At 54.4% G+C, this 23636-nt stretch overlaps 1 protein-coding gene across 3 annotated transcripts in view; it reads right to left on the bottom strand.

Annotated features, from left to right (window-relative positions):
- EPHB4 (EPH receptor B4) overlaps window positions 1-23636 on the bottom strand; it is a 189765-nt gene that overhangs the window by 59206 nt on the left and 106923 nt on the right. Inside the window, exon 1 of one of the 3 annotated variants that reach the window (XM_088458701.1) lies at window positions 9542-9854. The exons of the other annotated variants lie outside the window; for them this stretch is intronic. Within the exon in view, the coding sequence (XP_088314827.1) occupies window positions 9542-9593 (52 nt within the window). The 5' untranslated portion in view covers window positions 9594-9854. Of the gene's footprint in view, window positions 1-9541; window positions 9855-23636 lie in introns of those variants that run through there. 3 annotated transcript variants of the gene reach the window in all.

The raw sequence follows: 23636 nt of genomic DNA on the forward strand, positions 1-23636 counted from the left end.
GGGGGAGAAGGGCCCTAGTCAGGGAGGTGACCAAGAACCCGATGGTCACTCTGTCAGAGCTACAGCATTCCTCTGTGGAGAGAGGAGAACCTTCCAGAAGGACAACCATCTCTGCAGCAATCCACCAATCAGTCCTGTATGGTAGAGTGGCCAGACGGAAGCCACTCCTTAGTAAAAAGCACATGGCAGCCAACCTGGAGTTTGCCAAAATGCACCTGAAGGACTCTCAGACCATGAGACACAAAGATTGAGTTCTTTGGTGTGAATGCCAGGCACTAAGTTTGGAGAAATCAGGCACCGCTCATCACCAGGCCAATACCATCCCTACAGTGAAGCGTGGTGGTGGCAGCATCATGATGTGGGGATGTTTTTCAGCAGCAGGAACTGGGAGACTAGTCAGGATAGAGGGAAAGATGAACGCAGCAATGTACAGAGATATCCTGGATCAAAACCTGCTCCAGAGCGCTCTTGTCCTCAGACTGAGGCGACGGTTCATCCAGTCGCCCCCGTGGCTTCAGGATAACTCTGTGAATGTCCTTGAGTGGCCCAGCCAGAGCCCAGACTTGAATCCAATTGAACATCTCTGGAGAGATCTGAAAATGGCTGTGCACCGACGCTTCCCATCCAACCTGATGGAGCCTGAGAGGTGCTGCAAAGAGGAATGGGCGAAACTGCCCAAAGATAGGTGTGCCAAGCTCGTGGCATCATATTCAAAAAGACTTGAGGCTGTAATTGCTGCCAAAGGTGCATCAACAAAGTATTGAGCAAAGGCAGTGATTACTTATATACATGTGATTTCTTATGTTTTTTTTGTTTTTTTAAATTTGCAAAAATCTCTACAAAAACTTTTTACACGTTGTCATTATGGGGTATTGTGTGTAGAATTTTGCGGACAAAAATGAATTTATTCCATTTTGGAATAAGGCTGTAACATAACAAAATGTGGAAAAGTGAAGCGTTGTGAAAACTTTCCGGATGCCCTGTACAGAGGGTATGACATACAGAGAAGGGGTGACATGAGGAGGGGGTGACATACAGAGAAGGGGACATGAGGAGGGGGTGACATACAGAGAAGGGGTGACATGAGGAGGGGGTGACATACAGAGAAGGGGTGACATGAGGAGGGGGTGACATACAAAGAAGGGGACATGAGGAGGGGGTGACATACAGAGAAGGGGTGACATGAGGAGGGGGTGACATACAGAGAAGGGGTGACATGAGGAGGGGGTGACATACAGAGAAGGGGTGACATGAGGAGGGGGTGACATACAGAGTAGGGGTGACATGAGGAGGGGGTGACCTACAGAGAAGGGGTGACATGAGGAGGGGGTGACCTACAGAGAAGGGGTGACATGAGGATGGGGTGACCTACAGAGAAGGGGACACGAGAAGGGGACATGAGGAGGGGGTGACACACAGAGAAGGGGACATGAGGAGGGGGTGACACACAGAGAAGGGGACATGAGGAGGGGGTGACACACAGAGAAGGGGACATGAGGAGGGGGTGACACACAGAGAAGGGGACATGAGGAGGGGGTGACACACAGAGAAGGGGACATGAGGAGGGGGTGACACACAGAGAAGGGGACATGAGGAGGGGGTGACACACAGAGAAGGGGACATGAGGAGGGGGTGACACACAGAGAAGGGGACATGAGGAGGGGGTGACACACAGAGAAGGGGACATGAGGAGGGGGTGACACACAGAGAAGGGGACATGAGGAGGGGGTGACACACAGAGAAGGGGACATGAGGAGGGGGTGACACACAGAGAAGGGGACATGAGGAGGGGGTGACACACAGAGAAGGGGACATGAGGAGGGGGTGACACACAGAGAAGGGGACATGAGGAGGGGGTGACACACAGAGAAGGGGACATGAGGAGGGGGTGACACACAGAGAAGGGGACATGAGGAGGGGGTGACACACAGAGAAGGGGACATGAGGAGGGGGTGACACACAGAGAAGGGGACATGAGGAGGGGGTGACACACAGAGAAGGGGACATGAGGAGGGGGTGACACACAGAGAAGGAAACATGAGGAGGGGGTGACACACAGAGAAGGGGACATGAGGAGGGGGTGACACACAGAGAAGGGGACATGAGGAGGGGGTGACACACAGAGAAGGGGACATGAGGAGGGGGTGACACACAGAGAAGGGGTGACATGAGGAGGGGGTGACACACAGAGAAGGGGTGACATGAGGAGGGGGTGACACACAGAGAAGGGGACATGAGGAGGGGGTGACACACAGAGAAGGGGACATGAGGAGGGGGTGACATACAGAGAAGGGGACATGAGGAGGGGGTGATACACAGAGATGGGGCGATATACAGGCAGTAACAGCCCCCCCCCCCCCCCCCGTATAATATGACACCGATCGCACTGTAATTAGCCACCTGGATACAGCTCTCTGGGATAACCCTCCGGCACACGGGGGGGGGGGGGGGGGGGGGCAGACATGGGGGGCTACATGTACTAAGTGGGGAGTGGGTGACCTGACAACTCAGCCAGAAGAGGAGAGGCAGGGGGGAAAATCTGGGAAAAGTTTGGAAAAGGGGGGAGGAGAAAGTGAAATGAGAGAGGAAGATGAAAGAGAGGGGGAGGGGGGGAGGATGGGAGGGGGAGGCAGGAAGGAGGAGAGAGGAGAGACTGCCATTGTTTCTAAACAATCCTGAGAGGCAGCGCTCTGCTATGTAAGATATTAATAGTCTGCACAAATGAGGGCTGGGCTGCAGAGCTTACACTCAACTGGAGCTGCAAGACAGGCTGGAGCTTTGTATAGTGGAACAAGTGGCAGAAATAAAGCTACCAGTGTAATAAGAAGGGAGGTAGTGCTATAGGGGGAGAGACGACCACAGGGCAAGGGTGAGGAAAGTGGGGTGAGGCACTCAGGACCTCGCTGAGCAGGGACAAAAAGTTGGGGTATAATGTGGACAAGGATTGGGGGGGGGTGATAGAATGGGGATCTGGAGACGATGGGACAGAGGGGGAGATGCAGCAAGCCTTGGAGAGAGATAAGGTACCAACCAATCAGCTCCTGTCATTTTTCAAACACAGCCTGTAAAGTGACAGTTAGGAGCTGTTTAGTTGGTACTTTATTTCCATCCACTTAATCTCTCTCCGAGGTTTGATACAATTCCCCCAGAGTGTGTATCCTGTAACAGCTTTCCTAGGAGACCCCCAGGGATGTGGGAGAGATGGGGGGCTCAGTATAGAGGAAACGGGTGGGTGGGGTCAGATATAGAGGAGTGAGGGGATCAGGGGGTCTCAGGCATAGGGGGGTGTGGGGGATCAGGGGGTCTCAGGCATAGGGGGTGTGGGGCTCAGGGGGTCTCAGGCATAGGGGGTGTGGGGATCAGGGGACCTCAGGCATAGGGGGGTGTGGGGATCAAGGGATCTCAGGCATAGGGGGGTGTGGGGATCAAGGGATCTCAGGCATAGGGGGGTGTGGGGATCAAGGGATCTCAGGCATAGGGGGGTGTGGGGATCAAGGGATCTCAGGCATAGGGGGGTGTGGTGATCAGGGGATCTCAGGCATAGGGGGGTGTGAGGATCAGGGGATCTCAGGCATAGGGGGTGTGAGGATCAGGGGGTTTCAGGCATAGGAGGGTGAGAGGATCAGGGGGTCTCAGGCATAGGGGGGTGTGAGGATCAGGGGTCTCAGGCATAGGGGGTGTGAGGATCAGGGGATTTCAGGCATAGGGGGGTGTGAGGATCAGGGGATTTCAGGCATAGGGGGGTGTGAGGATCAGGGGGTCTCAGGCATAGGGGGGTGTGAGGATCAGGGGGTCTCAGGCATAGGGGGGTGTGAGGATCAGGGGGTCTCAGGCATAGGGGGTGTGAGGATCAGGGGGTCTCAGGCATAGGGGGGTGTGAGGATCAGGGGGTCTCAGGCATAGGGGGGTGTAAGGATCAGGGGGTCTCAGGCATAGAGGGTGTGGCGATCAGGGGCTCTCAGGCATAGGGGGGTGTGAGGATCAGGGGCTCTCAGGCATAGGGGGTGTGGGGATCAGGGGCTCTCAGGCATAGGGGGGTGTGGGGATCAGGGGGTCTCAGGCATAGGGGGGTGTGGGGATCAGGGGCTCTCAGGCATAGGGCTTGTGGGGACCAGGGGCTCTCAGGCATTGGGGAGTGTGGGGTCAGGGGCTCTCAGGCATAGGGGGGTGTGGGGATCAGGGGCTCTCAGGCATAGGGGGGTGTGGGTATCAAGGGGTCTCTGGCATGGGGGGGTGTGGGGATCAGGGGCTCTCAGGCATAGGGGGGTGTGGGGATCAGGGGCTCTCAGGCTTAGGGGGGTGTGGGGATCAGGGGGTCTCATATGGGGAAGGGAGTAATTTGATCAGAAGTTCTCAGGTATAGAGGGGTGAAAGAATGGGGGTGTCAGGTATATACCGAAGTACCATGATACACACAGACACACACACACAGAAGTACCACGATATACACACTGAAGTACCACGATACACACACAGAAGTACCATGATATACACAGACACACACACACAGAAGTACCACGATACACACACACACAAGTACCACAATATACACACAGAAGTACCACAATATACACAGACACACAAGTACAACGATACACACACAGAAGTATATATACACACACACAGAAGTACAACGATACACACACAGAAGTATATATCTATATATATTATTTATATATATATATATATATATATATATACACACACACAGAAGTATATATACACACACACACACAGAAGTACAACGATACACACACAGAAGTATATATATATATATACATACATAGACACACACACACACAGAAGTATATATATACACACACACAGAGGTACAACGAGACACACACACACAGAAGTATAACGATACACACACACAGAAGTATATATACACACACAGAAGTATAACGATACACACACACACACATTAGTACAATGATACACAGTCATGCAGTATAGGGATCAGGAAGTCTCCCAGATTCTGGCTGTAGCTTCACAAAACTTATGTCTCCAACATGTGAACTATTCTGTCCATGTCCCAGCATCCAATCACCCCCAATACCTGTTCTGTGCCCCCATATTTATTTATTTATTAACAGTCTCTTATATAGCGCAGCATATTCCGTTGCGCTTTACAATTGTCAACATTGATAGAACAAAACTGGGTAATAACAGACAGATATATAGGTAGGAAGGCCCTGCTCGCAAGCTTACAATCTATAGATCACACCCATTACCGGTCCTGTACCCCATTACTACTCTATGCCCCCATATCAAACCCAATTACTACTCTGTGCCCCCAGATCACCCCCAATACCTATCCTGTGCCTCCAGATGACCCCCCTTATGACTGGTCAGTGCTTGCTGCAATAACCGTAGACATATGTATATTACACAGCATATTATATATACACATAACTGTGTGCACTGTATGTATAATATATACAATATACGGATAGAGTACAGCGTTACCTTCCAGGGACGGCATATATAGTGTGTAGTGATGGAGCCTGTGTACAGTATATATAGAGCTGAGAGCACAGTGTATAAAGGACAGAGTATGAGAGCAGAGCATTAACTACCAGGACAATATATATGGTATATAGGGCTGATAGCACAGTATACAGATATATAGGGCTGATAGCACAGTATACAGATATATAGGGCTGATAGCACAGTATACAGATATATAGGGCTGATAGCACAGTATACAGATATATAGGGCTGACAGCACAGTATACAGATATATAGGGCTGACAGCACAGTATACAGATATATAGGGCTGACAGCACAGTATACAGATATATAGGGCTGACAGCACAGTATACAGATATATAGGGCTGACAGCACAGTATACAGATATATAGGGCTGACAGCACAGTATACAGATATATAGGGCTGACAGCACAGTATACAGATATATAGGGCTGACAGCACAGTATACAGATATATAGGGCTGACAGCACAGTATACAGATATATAGGGCTGACAGCACAGTATACAGATATATAGGGCTGACAGCACAGTATACAGATATATAGGGCTGACAGCACAGTATACAGATATATAGGGCTGACAGCACAGTATACAGATATATAGGGCTGACAGCACAGTATACAGATATATAGGGCTGACAGCACAGTATACAGATATATAGGGCTGACAGCACAGTATACAGATATATAGGGCTGACAGCACAGTATACAGATATATAGGGCTGACAGCACAGTATACAGATATATAGGGCTGACAGCACAGTATACAGATATATAGGGCTGATAGCACAGTATACAGATATATAGGGCTGACAGCACAGTATACAGATATATAGGGCTGATAGCACAGTATACAGATATATAGGGCTGATAGCACAGTATACAGATATATAGGGCTGACAGCACAGTATACAGATATATAGGGCTGACAGCACAGTATACAGATATATAGGGCTGACAGCACAGTATACAGATATATAGGGCTGATAGCACAGTATACAGATATATATAGGACTGATAGCACAGTATACAGATATATATAGGGCTGACAGCACAGTATACAGATATATAGGGCTGATAGCACAGTATACAGATATATATAGGACTGATAGCACAGTATACATATATATATATATATATATATATATATATATATATATAGGGCTGATAGCACAGTATACAGATATATAGGGCTGACAGCACAGTATACAGATATATAGAGCTGATAGCACAGTATACAGATATATAGGGCTGATAGCACAGTATACAGATATATAGGGCTGATAGCACAGTATACAGATATATAGGGCTGATAGCACAGTATACAGATATATAGGGCTGATAGCACAGTATACAGATATATAGGGCTGATAGCACAGTATACAGATATATAGGGCTGGCAGCACAGTATACAGATATATATATATATAGGGCTGATAGCACAGTATACAGATATATAGGACTGATAGCACAGTATACAGATATATAGGGCTGACAGCACAGTATACAGATATATAGAGCTGATAGCACAGTATACAGATATATAGGACTGATAGCACAGTATACAGATATATAGGGCTGACAGCACAGTATACAGATATATAGAGCTGATAGCACAGTATACAGATATATAGGGCTGACAGCACAGTATACAGATATATAGGACTGATAGCACAGTATACAGATATATAGAGCTGATAGCACAGTATACAGATATATAGGGCTGATAGCACAGTATACAGATATATAGGGCTGATAGCACAGTATACAGATATATAGGGCTGATAGCACAGTATACAGATATATAGGGCTGATAGCACAGTATACATATATATAGGGCTGATAGCACAGTATACAGATATATAGGGCTGATAGCACAGTATACAGATATATAGGGCTGATAGCACAGTATACAGATATATAGGGCTGGCAGCACAGTATACAGATATATATATATAGGGCTGATAGCACAGTATACAGATATATAGGACTGATAGCACAGTATATAGATATATAGGGCTGATAGCACAGTATACAGATATATAGGGCTGATAGCACAGTATACAGATATATAGGGCTGACAGCACAGTATACAGATATATAGGGCTGATAGCACAGTATACAGATATATAGGGCTGATAGCACAGTATACAGATATATAGGGCTGGCAGCACAGTATACAGATATATATATATATAGGGCTGATAGCACAGTATACAGATATATAGGACTGATAGCACAGTATACAGATATATAGGGCTGACAGCACAGTATACAGATATATAGAGCTGATAGCACAGTATACAGATATATAGGACTGATAGCACAGTATACAGATATATAGGGCTGACAGCACAGTATACAGATATATAGAGCTGATAGCACAGTATACAGATATATAGGGCTGACAGCACAGTATACAGATATATAGGACTGATAGCACAGTATACAGATATATAGAGCTGATAGCACAGTATACAGATATATAGGGCTGATAGCACAGTATACAGATATATAGGGCTGATAGCACAGTATACAGATATATAGGGCTGATAGCACAGTATACAGATATATAGGGCTGATAGCACAGTATACAGATATATAGGGCTGATAGCACAGTATACAGATATATAGGGCTGATAGCACAGTATACAGATATATAGGGCTGATAGCACAGTATACAGATATATAGGGCTGGCAGCACAGTATACAGATATATAGGGCTGACAGCACAGTATACAGATATATAGGGCTGGCAGCACAGTATACAGATATATATATAGGGCTGATAGCACAGTATACAGATATATAGGACTGATAGCACAGTATATAGATATATAGGGCTGATAGCACAGTATACAGATATATAGGGCTGATAGCACAGTATACAGATATATAGGGCTGATAGCACAGTATACAGATATATAGGGCTGACAGCACAGTATACAGATATATAGGGCTGATAGCACAGTATACAGATATATAGGGCTGACAGCACAGTATACAGATATATAGGGCTGATAGCACAGTATACAGATATATAGGGCTGATAGCACAGTATACAGATATATAAGGCTGGCAGCACAGTATACAGATATATAAGGCTGGCAGCACAGTATACAGATATATAGGGCTGGCAGCACAGTATACAGAAATATAGGGCTGGCAGCACAGTATACAGATATATATATATATAGGGCTGATAGCACAGTATACAGATATATAGGGCTGATAGCACAGTATACAGATATATAGGGCTGACAGCACAGTATACAGATATATAGGGCTGATAGCACAGTATACAGATATATAGGGCTGATAGCACAGTATACAGATATATAAGGCTGGCAGCACAGTATACAGATATATAAGGCTGGCAGCACAGTATACAGATATATAGGGCTGGCAGCACAGTATACAGATATATAAGGCTGGCAGCACAGTATACAGATATATAGGGCTGACAGCACAGTATACAGATATATAGGGCTGGCAGCACAGTATACAGATATATAGGGCTGATAGCACAGTATACAGATATATAGGACTGATAGCACAGTATACATATATATAGGACTGATAGCACAGTATACAGATATATAGAGCTGATAGCACAGTATACAGATATATAGGGCTGATAGCACAGTATACAGATATATAGGGCTGATAGCACAGTATACAGATATATAGGGCTGATAGCACAGTATACAGATATATAGGGCTGATAGCACAGTATAGATATATAGGGCTGACAGCACAGTATACAGATATATAGGACTGACAGCACAGTATACAGATATATAGGACTGATAGCACAGTATACAGATATATAGGGCTGACAGCACAGTATACAGATATATAGGGCTGGCAGCACAGTATACAGATATATAGGGCTGGCAGCACAGTATACAGATATATAGGGCTGGCAGCACAGTATACAGATATATAGGACTGATAGCACAGTATACAGATATATAGGGCTGGCAGCACAGTATACAGATATATAGGACTGATAGCACAGTATACAGATATAAGTTGTAGATAGTTACCTTCCAGCGCTAGGGAGACCGGCAGCCACAGCACGAAGACCCGGGGATCCATAGAGCCCGGAGCCGCTCAGTCCCGGGGAGGGGCCCCTGACGTCCCGCAGATGAGGGGCCCCAGGAGTCCGGCACAGTAACTCCACAGCTGCAGACAAAGGGGAGACGTAGCCGGGGCGGCCGTGCGGGGACCTGGGGGGAAGGAGGGCAGGGGGCTGCGGTGCGGAGAGAGGGGGCAGCGGGGGGGCCCCGGGATTCCTGCAGGAAACTTTACGAGACGTGAGAACTCGCTGCACCCATCCAGCAGCAGCAGCAGCACTCTCAGTCCCCGCACCACAGGCCCCGCCCACCGGGCACAGGACACGCCCCCTCCCCGCACTGCACACTCCTACCAACTGTGCATGGTCCTGCTACTGACTCCAGCCGCTGAGGAACTACAGGTATCAGCGTGCCCCGTGCATGGTCCTGCTACTAACTCCAGCCGCTGGGGAACTACAGGTATCAGCGTGCCCCGTGCATGGTCCTGCTACTGACTGCAGCCGCTGGGGAACTACAGGTACCAGCGTGCCCCGTGCATGGTCCTGCTACTGACTGCAGCCGCTGGGGAACTACAGGTATCAGCGTGCCCCGTGCATGGTCCTGCTACTAACTCCAGCCGCTGGGGAACTACAGGTATCAGCGTGCCCCGTGCATGGTCCTGCTACTGACTGCAGCCGCTGGGGAACTACAGGTACCAGCGTGCCCCGTGCATGGTCCTGCTACTGACTGCAGCCGCTGGGGAACTACAGGTACCAGCGTGCCCCGTGCATGGTCCTGCTACTGACTGCAGCCGCTGGGGAACTACAGGTACCAGCGTGCCCCGTGCATGGTCCTGCTACTGACTGCAGCCGCTGGGGAACTACAGGTACCAGCGTGCCCCGTGCATGGTCCTGCTACTGACTGCAGCCGCTGGGGAACTACAGGTACCAGCGTGCCCCGTGCATGGTCCTGCTACTGACTGCAGCCGCTGGGGAACTACAGGTACCAGCACGCCCCGGGCATGGTCCTGCTACTGACTGCAGCCGCTGGGGAACTACAGGTACCAGCGTGCCCCGTGCATGGTCCTGCTACTGACTGCAGCCGCTGGGGAACTACAGGTACCAGCACGCCCCGGGCATGGTCCTGCTACTGACTGCAGCCGCTGGGGAACTACAGGTACCAGCACGCCCCGGGCATGGTCCTGCTACTGACTGCAGCCGCTGGGGAACTACAGGTACCAGCACGCCCCGGGCATGGTCCTGCTACTGACTGCAGCCGCTGGGGAACTACAGGTACCAGCACGCCCCGGGCATGGTCCTGCTACTGACTGCAGCCGCTGGGGAACTACAGGTACCAGCACGCCCCGGGCATGGTCCTGCTACTGACTGCAGCCGCTGGGGAACTACAGGTACCAGCACGCCCTGCGGCCCTGTGCATGGTCCCACTACTAACTCCAGCAGCCGGGGAACTACAGGTACCAGCATGCCCCTGTGCATGGTCCTGCAGAATCTGGGGAACTACAGGTACCAGCACGCTCTGTGCATGGTCCTGCTACTAACTGCAGCCGCTGGGGAACTACAGGTACCAGCACGCCCTGGGTATGGTCCTGCTACTGACTGCAGCCGCTGGGGAACTACAGGTACCAGCACGCCCCGGGCAAGGTCCTGCTACTGACTGCAGCCGCTGGGGAACTACAGGTACCAGCGTGCCCCGTGCATGGTCCTGCTACTGACTGCAGCCGCTGGGGAACTACAGGTACCAGCACGCCCCGGGCAAGGTCCTGCTACTGACTGCAGCCGCTGGGGAACTACAGGTACCAGCACGCCCCGTGCATGGTACTGCTACTGACTGCAGCCGCTGGGGAACTACAGGTACCAGCACGCCCCGTGCATGGTCCTGCTACTGACTGCAGCCGCTGGGGAACTACAGGTACCAGCACGCCCCGGGCAAGGTCCTGCTACTGACTGCAGCCGCTGGGGAACTACATGTACCAGCACGCCCCGTGCATGGTACTGCTACTGACTGCAGCCGCTGGGGAACTACAGGTACCAGCACGCCCTGTGCATGGTCCTGCTACTGACTGCAGCCGCTGGGGAACTACAGGTACCAGCACGCCCCGGGCATGGTCCTGCTACTGACTGCAGCCGCTGGGGAACTACAGGTACCAGCACGCCCTGAGCATGGTCCCGCTACTAACTCCAGCCGCTGGGGAACTACAGGTACCAGCACCCCCTGTGCATGGTCCTGCTACTGACTGCAGCCGCTGGGGAACTACAGGTACCAGCACGCCCTGGGCATGGTCCTGCTACTGACTGCAGCCGCTGGGGAACTACAGGTACCAGCACGCCCCGGGCAAGGTCCTGCTACTGACTGCAGCCGCTGGGGAACTACAGGTACCAGCGTGCCCCGTGCATGGTCCTGCTACTGACTGCAGCCGCTGGGGAACTACAGGTACCAGCACGCCCCGGGCAAGGTCCTGCTACTGACTGCAGCCGCTGGGGAACTACAGGTACCAGCACGCCCCGTGCATGGTACTGCTACTGACTGCAGCCGCTGGGGAACTACAGGTACCAGCACGCCCCGTGCATGGTCCTGCTACTGACTGCAGCCGCTGGGGAACTACAGGTACCAGCACGCCCCGGGCAAGGTCCTGCTACTGACTGCAGCCGCTGGGGAACTACATGTACCAGCACGCCCCGTGCATGGTACTGCTACTGACTGCAGCCGCTGGGGAACTACAGGTACCAGCACGCCCTGTGCATGGTCCTGCTACTGACTGCAGCCGCTGGGGAACTACAGGTACCAGCACGCCCCGGGCATGGTCCTGCTACTGACTGCAGCCGCTGGGGAACTACAGGTACCAGCACGCCCTGAGCATGGTCCCGCTACTAACTCCAGCCGCTGGGGAACTACAGGTACCAGCACCCCCTGTGCATGGTCCTGCTACTGACTGCAGCCGCTGGGGAACTACAGGTACCAGCACGCCCCGGCATGGTCCTGCTACTGACTGCAGCCGCTGGGGAACTACAGGTACCAGCACGCCCCGGGCATGGTCCTGCTACTGACTGCAGCCGCTGGGGAACTACAGGTACCAGCACGCCCTGAGCATGGTCCTGCTACTGACTGCAGCCGCTGGGGAACTACAGGTATCAGCACGCCCTGTACATGGTCCTGCTATTAACTGTAGCCGCTAGGGAACTACAGGTACCAGCATGCCCTGTGCATGGTCCTACTACTAACTTCAGCCTCTGGGGAACTACAGGTACCAGCATGCCCTGGGCATGGTCCTACTAACTGCAGACGCTGGGGGACCACAGGTACCAGCATGCCCTGTGCATGGTCCCACTACTACCTGCAGCCGCTGGGGAACTACAGGTACCAGCACGCCCTGCGGCCCTGTGCATGGTCCCACTACTAACTCCAGCAGCCGGGGAACTACAGGTACCAGCATGCCCCTGTGCATGGTCCTGCAGCATCTGGGGAACTACAGGTACCAGCACGCTCTGTGCATGGTCCTGCTACTAACTGCAGCCGCTGGGGAACTACAGGTACCAGCACGCCCTGAGCATGGTCCCGCTACTAACTCCAGCCGCTGGGGAACTACAGGTACCAGCATGCCCCTGTGCATGGTCCCGCTACTAACTCCAGCCACTGGGGAACTAGAGGTACCAGCATGCCCCTGTGCATGGTCTTGCTACTAACTGCCGCCGCTGGGGAACTACAGGTACCAGCACGCCCTGAGCATGGTCCTGCTACTAACTGCAGCCGCTGGGGAACTACAGGTACCAGCACGCCCTGAGCATGGTCCTGCTACTAACTCCAGCCGCTGGGGAACTACAGGTATCAGCGTGCCCCGTGCATGGTCCTGCTACTGACTGCAGCCGCTGGGGAACTACAGGTATCAGCGTGCCCCGTGCATGGTCCTGCTACTGACTGCAGCCGCTGGGGAACTACAGGTACCAGCGTGCCCCGTGCATGGTCCTGCTACTGACTGCAGCCGCTGGGGAACTACAGGTACCAGCGTGCCCCGTGCATGGTCCTGCTACTGACTGCAGCCGCTGGGGAACTACAGGTACCAGCGTGCCCCGTGCATGGTCCTGCTACTGACTGCAGCCGCTGGGGAACTACAGGTACCAGCGTGCCCCGTGCATGGTCCTGCTACTGACTGCAGCCGCTGGGGAACTACAGGTACCAGCACGCCCCGGGCATGGTCCTGCTACTGACTGCAGCCGCTGGGGAACTACAGGTACCAGCACGCCCCGGGCATGGTCCTGCTACTGACTGCAGCCGCTGGGGAACTACAGGTACCAGCACGCCCCGGGCATGGTCCTGCTACTGACTGCAGCCGCTGGGGAACTACAGGTACCAGCACGCCCCGGGCATGGTCCTGCTACTGACTGCAGCCGCTGGGGAACTACAGGTACCAGCACGCCCCGGGCATGGTCCTGCTACTGACTGCAGCCGCTGGGGAACTACAGGTACCAGCGTGCCCCGTGCATGGTCCTGCTACTGACTGCAGCCGCTGGGGAACTACAGGTACCAGCGTGCCCCGTGCATGGTCCTGCTACTGACTGCAGCCGCTGGGGAACTACAGGTACCAGCACGCCCCGGGCATGGTCCTGCTACTGACTGCAGCCGCTGGGGAACTACAGGTACCAGCACGCCCCGGGCATGGTCCTGCTACTGACTGCAGCCGCTGGGGAACTACAGGTACCAGCACGCCCCGGGCATGGTCCTGCTACTGACTGCAGCCGCTGGGGAACTACAGGTACCAGCACGCCCCGGGCATGGTCCTGCTACTGACTGCAGCCGCTGGGGAACTACAGGTACCAGCACGCCCTGCGGCCCTGTGCATGGTCCCACTACTAGCTCCAGCAGCCGGGGAACTACAGGTACCAGCATGCCCCTGTGCATGGTCCTGCAGCATCTGGGGAACTACAGGTACCAGCACGCTCTGTGCATGGTCCTGCTACTAACTGCAGCCGCTGGGGAACTACAGGTACCAGCACGCCCTGGGCATGGTCCTGCTACTGACTGCAGCCGCTGGGGAACTACAGGTACCAGCACGCCCCGGGCAAGGTCCTGCTACTGACTGCAGCCGCTGGGGAACTACAGGTACCAGCGTGCCCCGTGCATGGTCCTGCTACTGACTGCAGCCGCTGGGGAACTACAGGTACCAGCACGCCCCGGGCAAGGTCCTGCTACTGACTGCAGCCGCTGGGGAACTACAGGTACCAGCACGCCCTGTGCATGGTACTGCTACTGACTGCAGCCGCTGGGGAACTACAGGTACCAGCACGCCCCGTGCATGGTCCTGCTACTGACTGCAGCCGCTGGGGAACTACAGGTACCAGCACGCCCCGGGCAAGGTCCTGCTACTGACTGCAGCCGCTGGGGAACTACATGTACCAGCACGCCCCGTGCATGGTACTGCTACTGACTGCAGCCGCTGGGGAACTACAGGTACCAGCACGCCCCGTGCATGGTCCTGCTACTGACTGCAGCCGCTGGGGAACTACAGGTACCAGCGTGCCCCGGGCATGGTCCTGCTACTGACTGCAGCCGCTGGGGAACTACAGGTACCAGCACGCCCCGGGCATGGTCCTGCTACTGACTGCAGCCGCTGGGGAACTACAGGTACCAGCACGCCCCGGGCATGGTCCTGCTACTGACTGCAGCCGCTGGGGAACTACAGGTACCAGCACGCCCCGGGCATGGTCCTGCTACTGACTGCAGCCGCTGGGGAACTACAGGTACCAGCACGCCCCGGGCATGGTCCTGCTACTGACTGCAGCCGCTGGGGAACTACAGGTACCAGCACGCCCCGGGCATGGTCCTGCTACTGACTGCAGCCGCTGGGGAACTACAGGTACCAGCACGCCCTGCGGCCCTGTGCATGGTCCCACTACTAGCTCCAGCAGCCGGGGAACTACAGGTACCAGCATGCCCCTGTGCATGGTCCTGCAGCATCTGGGGAACTACAGGTACCAGCACGCTCTGTGCATGGTCCTGCTACTAACTGCAGCCGCTGGGGAACTACAGGTACCAGCACGCCCTGGGCATGGTCCTGCTACTGACTGCAGCCGCTGGGGAACTACAGGTACCAGCACGCCCCGGGCAAGGTCCTGCTACTGACTGCAGCCGCTGGGGAACTACAGGTACCAGCGTGCCCCGTGCATGGTCCTGCTACTGACTGCAGCCGCTGGGGAACTACAGGTACCAGCACGCCCCGGGCAAGGTCCTGCTACTGACTGCAGCCGCTGGGGAACTACAGGTACCAGCACGCCCCGTGCATGGTACTGCTACTGACTGCAGCCGCTGGGGAACTACAGGTACCAGCACGCCCCGTGCATGGTCCTGCTACTGACTGCAGCCGCTGGGGAACTACAGGTACCAGCACGCCCCGGGCAAGGTCCTGCTACTGACTGCAGCCGCTGGGGAACTACATGTACCAGCACGCCCCGTGCATGGTACTGCTACTGACTGCAGCCGCTGGGGAACTACAGGTACCAGCACGCCCCGTGCATGGTCCTGCTACTGACTGCAGCCGCTGGGGAACTACAGGTACCAGCACGCCCTGAGCATGGTCCCGCTACTAACTCCAGCCGCTGGGGAACTACAGGTACCAGCACCCCCTGTGCATGGTCCTGCTACTGACTGCAGCCGCTGGGGAACTACAGGTATCAGCGTGCCCCGTGCATGGTCCTGCTACTGACTGCAGCCGCTGGGGAACTACAGGTACCAGCGTGCCCCGTGCATGGTCCTGCTACTGACTGCAGCCGCTGGGGAACTACAGGTACCAGCGTGCCCCGTGCATGGTCCTGCTACTGACTGCAGCCGCTGGGGAACTACAGGTACCAGCGTGCCCCGTGCATGGTCCTGCTACTGACTGCAGCCGCTGGGGAACTACAGGTACCAGCGTGCCCCGTGCATGGTCCTGCTACTGACTGCAGCCGCTGGGGAACTACAGGTACCAGCGTGCCCCGTGCATGGTCCTGCTACTGACTGCAGCCGCTGGGGAACTACAGGTACCAGCACGCCCCGGGCATGGTCCTGCTACTACTGACTGCAGCCGCTGGGGAACTACAGGTACCAGCACGCCCCGGGCATGGTCCTGCTACTGACTGCAGCCACTGGGGAACTACAGGTACCAGCACGCCCCGGGCATGGTCCTGCTACTGACTGCAGCCGCTGGGGAACTACAGGTACCAGCACGCCCCGGGCATGGTCCTGCTACTGACTGCAGCCGCTGGGGAACTACAGGTACCAGCACGCCCTGCGGCCCTGTGCATGGTCCCACTACTAACTCCAGCAGCCGGGGAACTACAGGTACCAGCATGCCCCTGTGCATGGTCCTGCAGCATCTGGGGAACTACAGGTACCAGCACGCTCTGTGCATGGTCCTGCTACTAACTGCAGCCGCTGGGGAACTACAGGTACCAGCACGCCCTGGGCATGGTCCTGCTACTGACTGCAGCCGCTGGGGAACTACAGGTACCAGCACGCCCCGGGCAAGGTCCTGCTACTGACTGCAGCCGCTGGGGAACTACAGGTACCAGCGTGCCCCGTGCATGGTCCTGCTACTGACTGCAGCCGCTGGGGAACTACAGGTACCAGCACGCCCCGGGCAAGGTCCTGCTACTGACTGCAGCCGCTGGGGAACTACAGGTACCAGCACGCCCCGTGCATGGTACTGCTACTGACTGCAGCCGCTGGGGAACTACAGGTACCAGCACGCCCCGTGCATGGTCCTGCTACTGACTGCAGCCGCTGGGGAACTACAGGTACCAGCACGCCCCGGGCAAGGTCCTGCTACTGACTGCAGCCGCTGGGGAACTACATGTACCAGCACGCCCCGTGCATGGTACTGCTACTGACTGCAGCCGCTGGGGAACTACAGGTACCAGCACGCCCTGTGCATGGTCCTGCTACTGACTGCAGCCGCTGGGGAACTACAGGTACCAGCACGCCCTGAGCATGGTCCCGCTACTAACTCCAGCCGCTGGGGAACTACAGGTACCAGCACCCCCTGTGCATGGTCCTGCTACTGACTGCAGCCGCTGGGGAACTACAGGTACCAGCACGCCCCGGGCATGGTCCTGCTACTGACTGCAGCCGCTGGGGAACTACAGGTACCAGCACGCCCCGGGCATGGTCCTGCTACTGACTGCAGCCGCTGGGGAACTACAGGTACCAGCACGCCCTGAGCATGGTCCTGCTACTGACTGCAGCCGCTGGGGAACTACAGGTATCAGCACGCCCTGTACATGGTCCTGCTATTAACTGTAGCCGCTAGGGAACTACAGGTACCAGCATGCCCTGTGCATGGTCCTACTACTAACTTCAGCCTCTGGGGAACTACAGGTACCAGCATGCCCTGGGCATGGTCCTACTAACTGCAGCCGCTGGGGAACTACAGGTACCAGCACGCCCTGCGGCCCTGTGCATGGTCCCACTACTAACTCCAGCAGCCGGGGAACTACAGGTACCAGCATGCCCCTGTGCATGGTCCTGCAGCATCTGGGGAACTACAGGTACCAGCACGCTCTGTGCATGGTCCTGCTACTAACTGCAGCCGCTGGGGAACTACAGGTACCAGCACGCCCTGAGCATGGTCCCGCTACTAACTCCAGCCGCTGGGGAACTACAGGTACCAGCATGCCCCTGTGCATGGTCCCGCTACTAACTCCAGCCACTGGGGAACTAGAGGTACCAGCATGCCCCTGTGCATGGTCCTGCTACTAACTGCCGCCGCTGGGGAACTACAGGTACCAGCACGCCCTGAGCATGGTCCTGCTACTAACTGCAGCCGCTGGGGAACTACAGGTACCAGCATGCCCTGTGCATGGTCCTGCTACTAACTTCAGCCTCTGGGGAACTACAGGTACCAGCATGCCCTGGGCATGGTCCTACTAACTGCAGACGCTGGAGGACCACAGGTACCAGCATGCCCTGAGCATGGTCCTGCTACTAACTGCAGCCGCTGGGGAACTACAGGTACCAGCATGCCCTGTGCATGGTCCTACTACTAACTTCAGCCTCTGGGGAACTACAGGTACCAGCATGCCCTGGGCATGGTCCTACTAACTGCAGACGCTGGGGGACCACAGGTACCAGCATGCCCTGTGCATGGTCCCACTACTACCTGCAGCCTCTGGGGAACTACAGGTACCAGCACGCCCTGCGGCCCTGTGCATGGTCCCACTACTAACTCCAGCAGCTGGGGAACTACAGGTACCAGCATGCCCCTGTGCATGGTCCTGCAGCAGCTGGGGAACTACAGGTACCAGCACGCCCTGTGCATGGTCCTGCTACTAACTGCAGCCGCTGGGGAACTACAGGTACCAGCACGCCCTGAGCATGGTCCCGCTACTAACTCCAGCCGCTGGGGAACTACAGGTACCAGCATGCCCCTGTGCATGGTCCTGCTACTAACTGCAGCCTCTGGGGAACTACAGGTACCAGCACGCCCTGCGGCCCTGTGCATGGTCCCACTACTAACTCCAGCAGCTGGGGAACTACAGGTACCAGCACGCCCTGTGCATGGTCCTGCTACTAACTGCAGCAGCTGGGGAACTACAGGTACCAGCATGCCCTGTGCATGGTCCTACTACTAACTGCAGCCGCTGGGGAACTACAGGTACCAGCACGCCCTGTGCATGGTCCCGCTACTAACTGCAGCATCTGGGGAACTACAGGTACCAGCACGCCCTGCGGCCCTGTGCATGGTCCCGCTACTAACTCCAGCCGCTGGGGAACTACAGGTATCAGCACGCCCTGCGGCCCTGTGCATGGTCCCGCTACTAAGTCCAGCCGCTGGGGAACTACAGGTACCAGCATGCCCCTGTGCATGGTCCCACTACTACCTGCAGCCGCTGGGGAACTACAGGTACCAGCACGCCCTGTACTTGGTCCTGCTAATAACTGTAGCCGCTAGGGAACTACAGGTACCAGCATGCCCTGTGCATGGTCCTACTACTAACTTCAGCCTCTGGGGAACTACAGTTACCAGCATGCCCTGTGCATGGTCCTGCAGCAGCTGGGGAACTACAGGTACCAGCACGCCCTGTGCATGGTCCTGCTACTAACTGCAGCCGCTGGGGAACTACAGGTACCAGCACGCCCTGAGCATGGTCCCGCTACTAACTCCAGCCGCTGGGGAACTACAGGTACCAGCATGCCCCTGTGCATGGTCCTGCTACTAACTGCAGCCTCTGGGGAACTACAGGTACCAGCACGCCTTGCGGCCCTGTGCATGGTCCCACTACTAACTCCAGCAGCTGGGGAACTACAGGTACCAGCACGCCCTGTGCATGGTCCTGCTACTAACTGCAGCAGCTGGGGAACTACAGGTACCAGCACGCCCTGTGCATGGTCCCGCTACTAACTGCAGCCGCTGGGGAACTACAGGTACCAGCACGCCCCGTGCATGGTCCTGCTTCTAACTGCAGCCGCTGGGGAACTACAGGTACCAGCACGCCCTGTGCATGGTCCCGCTACTAACTGCAGCTTCTGGGGAACTACAGGTACCAGCACACCCTGCGGCCCTGTGCATGGTCCCGCTACTAACTCCAGCCGCTGGGGAACTACAGGTATCAGCACGCCCTGCGGCCCTGTGCATGGTCCCGCTACTAAGTCCAGCCGCTGGGGAACTACAGGTACCAGCATGCCCCTGTGCATGGTCCCACTACTACCTGCAGCCGCTGGGGAACTACAGGTACCAGCACGCCCTGTACATGGTCCTGCTATTAACTGTAGCCGCTAGGGAACTACAGGTACCAGCATGCCCTGTGCATGGTCCTACTACTAACTTCAGCCTCTGGGGAACTACAGGTACCAGCATGCCCTGGGCATGGTCCTACTAACTGCAGACGCTGGGGGACCACAGGTACCAGCATGCCCTGTGCATGGTCCTACTACTAACTGCAGCCGCTGGGGAACTACAGTTACCAGCACGCCCTGTGCATGGTCCCGCTACTAACTGCAGCCTCTGGGGAACTACAGGTACCAGCACGCCCTGCGGACCTGTGCATGGTCCCGCTACTAACTCCAGCCGCTGGGGAACTACAGGTATCAGCATGCCCTGCGGCCCTGTGCATGGTCCCGCTACTAAGTCCAGCCGCTGGGGAACTACAGGTACCAGCATGCCCCTGTGCATGGTCCCACTACTACCTGCAGCCGCTGGGGAACTACAGGTACCAGCACGCCCTGTACATGGTCCTGCTAATAACTGTAGCCGCTAGGGAACTACAGGTACCAGCATGCCCTGTGCATGGTCCTACTGCTAACTTCAGCCTCTGGGGAACTACAGGTACCAGCATGCCCTGTGCATTGTCCCACTACTACCCGCAGCCTCTGGGGAACTACAGGTACCAGCACGCCCTGGGCATGGTCCTGCTACTAACTCCAGCCTCTGGGGAACTACAGGTACCAGCATGCCCTAGGCATGGTCCTGCTACTAACTCCAGCCTCTGGGGAACTACAGGTACCAGCATGCCCTGGCCATGGTCCTGCTACTAACTCCAGCCTCTAGGGGACCACAGGTACCAGCACGCCCTGTGCATGGTCCTACTACTAACTTCAGCCTCTGGGGAACTACAGGTACCAGCATGCCCTGTGTATTGTCCCACTACTACCCGCAGCCTCTGGGGAACTACAGGTACCAGCACGCCCTGGGCATGGTCCTGCTACTAACTCCAGCCTCTGGGGAACTACAGGTACCAGCATGCCCTGGGCATGGTCCTGCTACTAACTCCAGCCTCTGGGGGACCACAGGTACCAGCACGCCCTGTGCATGGTCCTACTACTATCTGCAGCTGCTGGGGAACTACAGGTACCAGCACGCCCTGTGCATAACTCCTATTAACTGCAGCCGCTGGGGAACTACAGGTACCAGCATGCCCTTGCATGGTCCTACTAACTCCCGCCTCTGGGGAACTACAGGTACCAGCACTGAGGAGCAGGGCGGGCCCTGACACCCCAGAGGAGCAGGGCGGGCCCTGGCACCCCGGAGGAGCAGGGCGGTCCCTGGCACCACGGAGGAGCAGGGCGGTCCCTGGCACCACCGAGGAGCAGGGCGGTCCCTGGCACCACCGAGGAGCAGGGCGGTCCCTGGCACCACCGAGGAGCAGGGCGGGCCCGGACACCACTGAGGAGGAGACTATGAGAACAACAAACGTCTCAGCATGCCAGTTCTTCAGTATCTCCCATGTTTACTATGTGGCCGCGTATGTAATAATAACAGCGATAATACACTGAGTGTCTCCTGGTAACAGCAGCGGAAGCGGAGTTGCAGATGTGAATAAATGGAATTTGGTCTGTGTAGTACGATAGTTATTTGTGAATAAGACAGATTTATTATTTCAGTTGCTCACCCTCTTATTCCCATTCTTCCTCTCCATTATAGGCCTGTGCTAGTGACACAGAGGAGAGGAAGATCCAGCAGCCAAGGGCCGGTGTTACGTGTCCTGCGCCTCCCTGCAAACTATTGCCCCCTCCCCATTCTATAATAGGACAGCGCACCGCAAAAAAGGGGTGTGGTCTCACAAGAAAGGGGCGTGGCCACACAATACTACCCCCAATACAATCACGCTACACAGCAGTACAATCTTATTCACATTACACTGCACATAGTGACCGATTCACATGACACCACATAGTAATAGTGTCCCTTATTCATGTTACCACACACAGTAGTGCCCCTTATACACATAATGCCCACAGTGCTGCCCCTTATATCCATAATGCCACAGTACTGCCCCTTATACACATAATGCCCACAGTGCTGCCCCTTATGCCCACAGTACTGCCCCTTATACACATAATGCCCACAGTACTGCCCCTTATACACATAATGCCCACAGTGCTGCCCCTTATACCCATAATGCCCACAGTGCTGCCCCTTATACCCATAATGCCCACAGTACAGCCCATTATACACATAATGCCCACAGTACTGCTCCATATACACATAATGCCCACAGTACTGCCCCTTATACACATAATGCCCACAGTAGTGCCCCTTATACCCATAATGCCGACAGTGCTGCCCCTTATACCCATAATGCCCACAGTACTGCCCCTTATACACATAATGCCCACAGTACAGCCCCTTATACACATAATGCCCACAGTGCGGCCCCTTATAAACAATGCCCACAATACAGCCCCTTATACACAATTCCCATAATATTTCCCCTTCTACACATAATAATAGTAGTGCCTCCTATACACAATACCCGCAGTAGTAGTGCCCCTTATACACAATACCCATAGTAGTAGTGCCTTTTATACACAATATCCATAGTAGTAGTGCCCCTTATACACAATACCCATAGTAGTAGTGCCCCTTATACACAATAATAGTAGTAGTGCCCCTTATACACAATACCCATAGTAGTAGTGCACCTTATACACAATACTCATAGTAGTAGTGCTCCTTATACACACTATCCATAGTTGTAGTGCCCCTTACACACAATACCCATAGTAGTAGTGCCCCTTATACACAATAATAGTAGTAGTGCCCCTTATACACAATAATAGTAGTAGTGCCCCTTATACACAATAATAGTAGTAGTGCCCCTTATACACAATAATAGTAGTGCTCCTTATACACAATACTCATAGTAGTAGTGCCCCTTATACACAATACCCACAGTAGTAGTGCCCCTTATACACAATACCCACAGTAGTAGTGCCCCTTATACACAATACCCACAGCAGTAGTGCTCCTTATACACAATACCCACAGAAGTAGTGCCCCTTATACACAATACCCACATTAGTAGTGCCCCTTATACACAATACCCACAGTAGTAGTGCCCCTTATACACAATACCCATAGTAGTAGTGCCCCTTATACACAATACCCATAGTAGTAGTGCCCCTTATACACAATACCCGTAGTAGTAGTGCCCCTTATACACAATTTCCACAAAACCCATAGTAGTAGTGCCCCTTATACACAATACCCGTAGTAGTAGTGCCCCTTATACACAATATCCGTAATAGTAGTGCCCCTTATACTCAAAACCCATAGTAGTAGTGTCCCTTATACGCAATACCCATAGTAGTAGTGCCCCTA

The sequence above is a fragment of the Taudactylus pleione genome, unplaced genomic scaffold (assembly GCF_031769625.1).
Source record: "Taudactylus pleione unplaced genomic scaffold, aTauple2 ptg000847l, whole genome shotgun sequence".
In the NCBI taxonomy this organism is placed as follows: domain Eukaryota; kingdom Metazoa; phylum Chordata; class Amphibia; order Anura; family Myobatrachidae; genus Taudactylus; species Taudactylus pleione.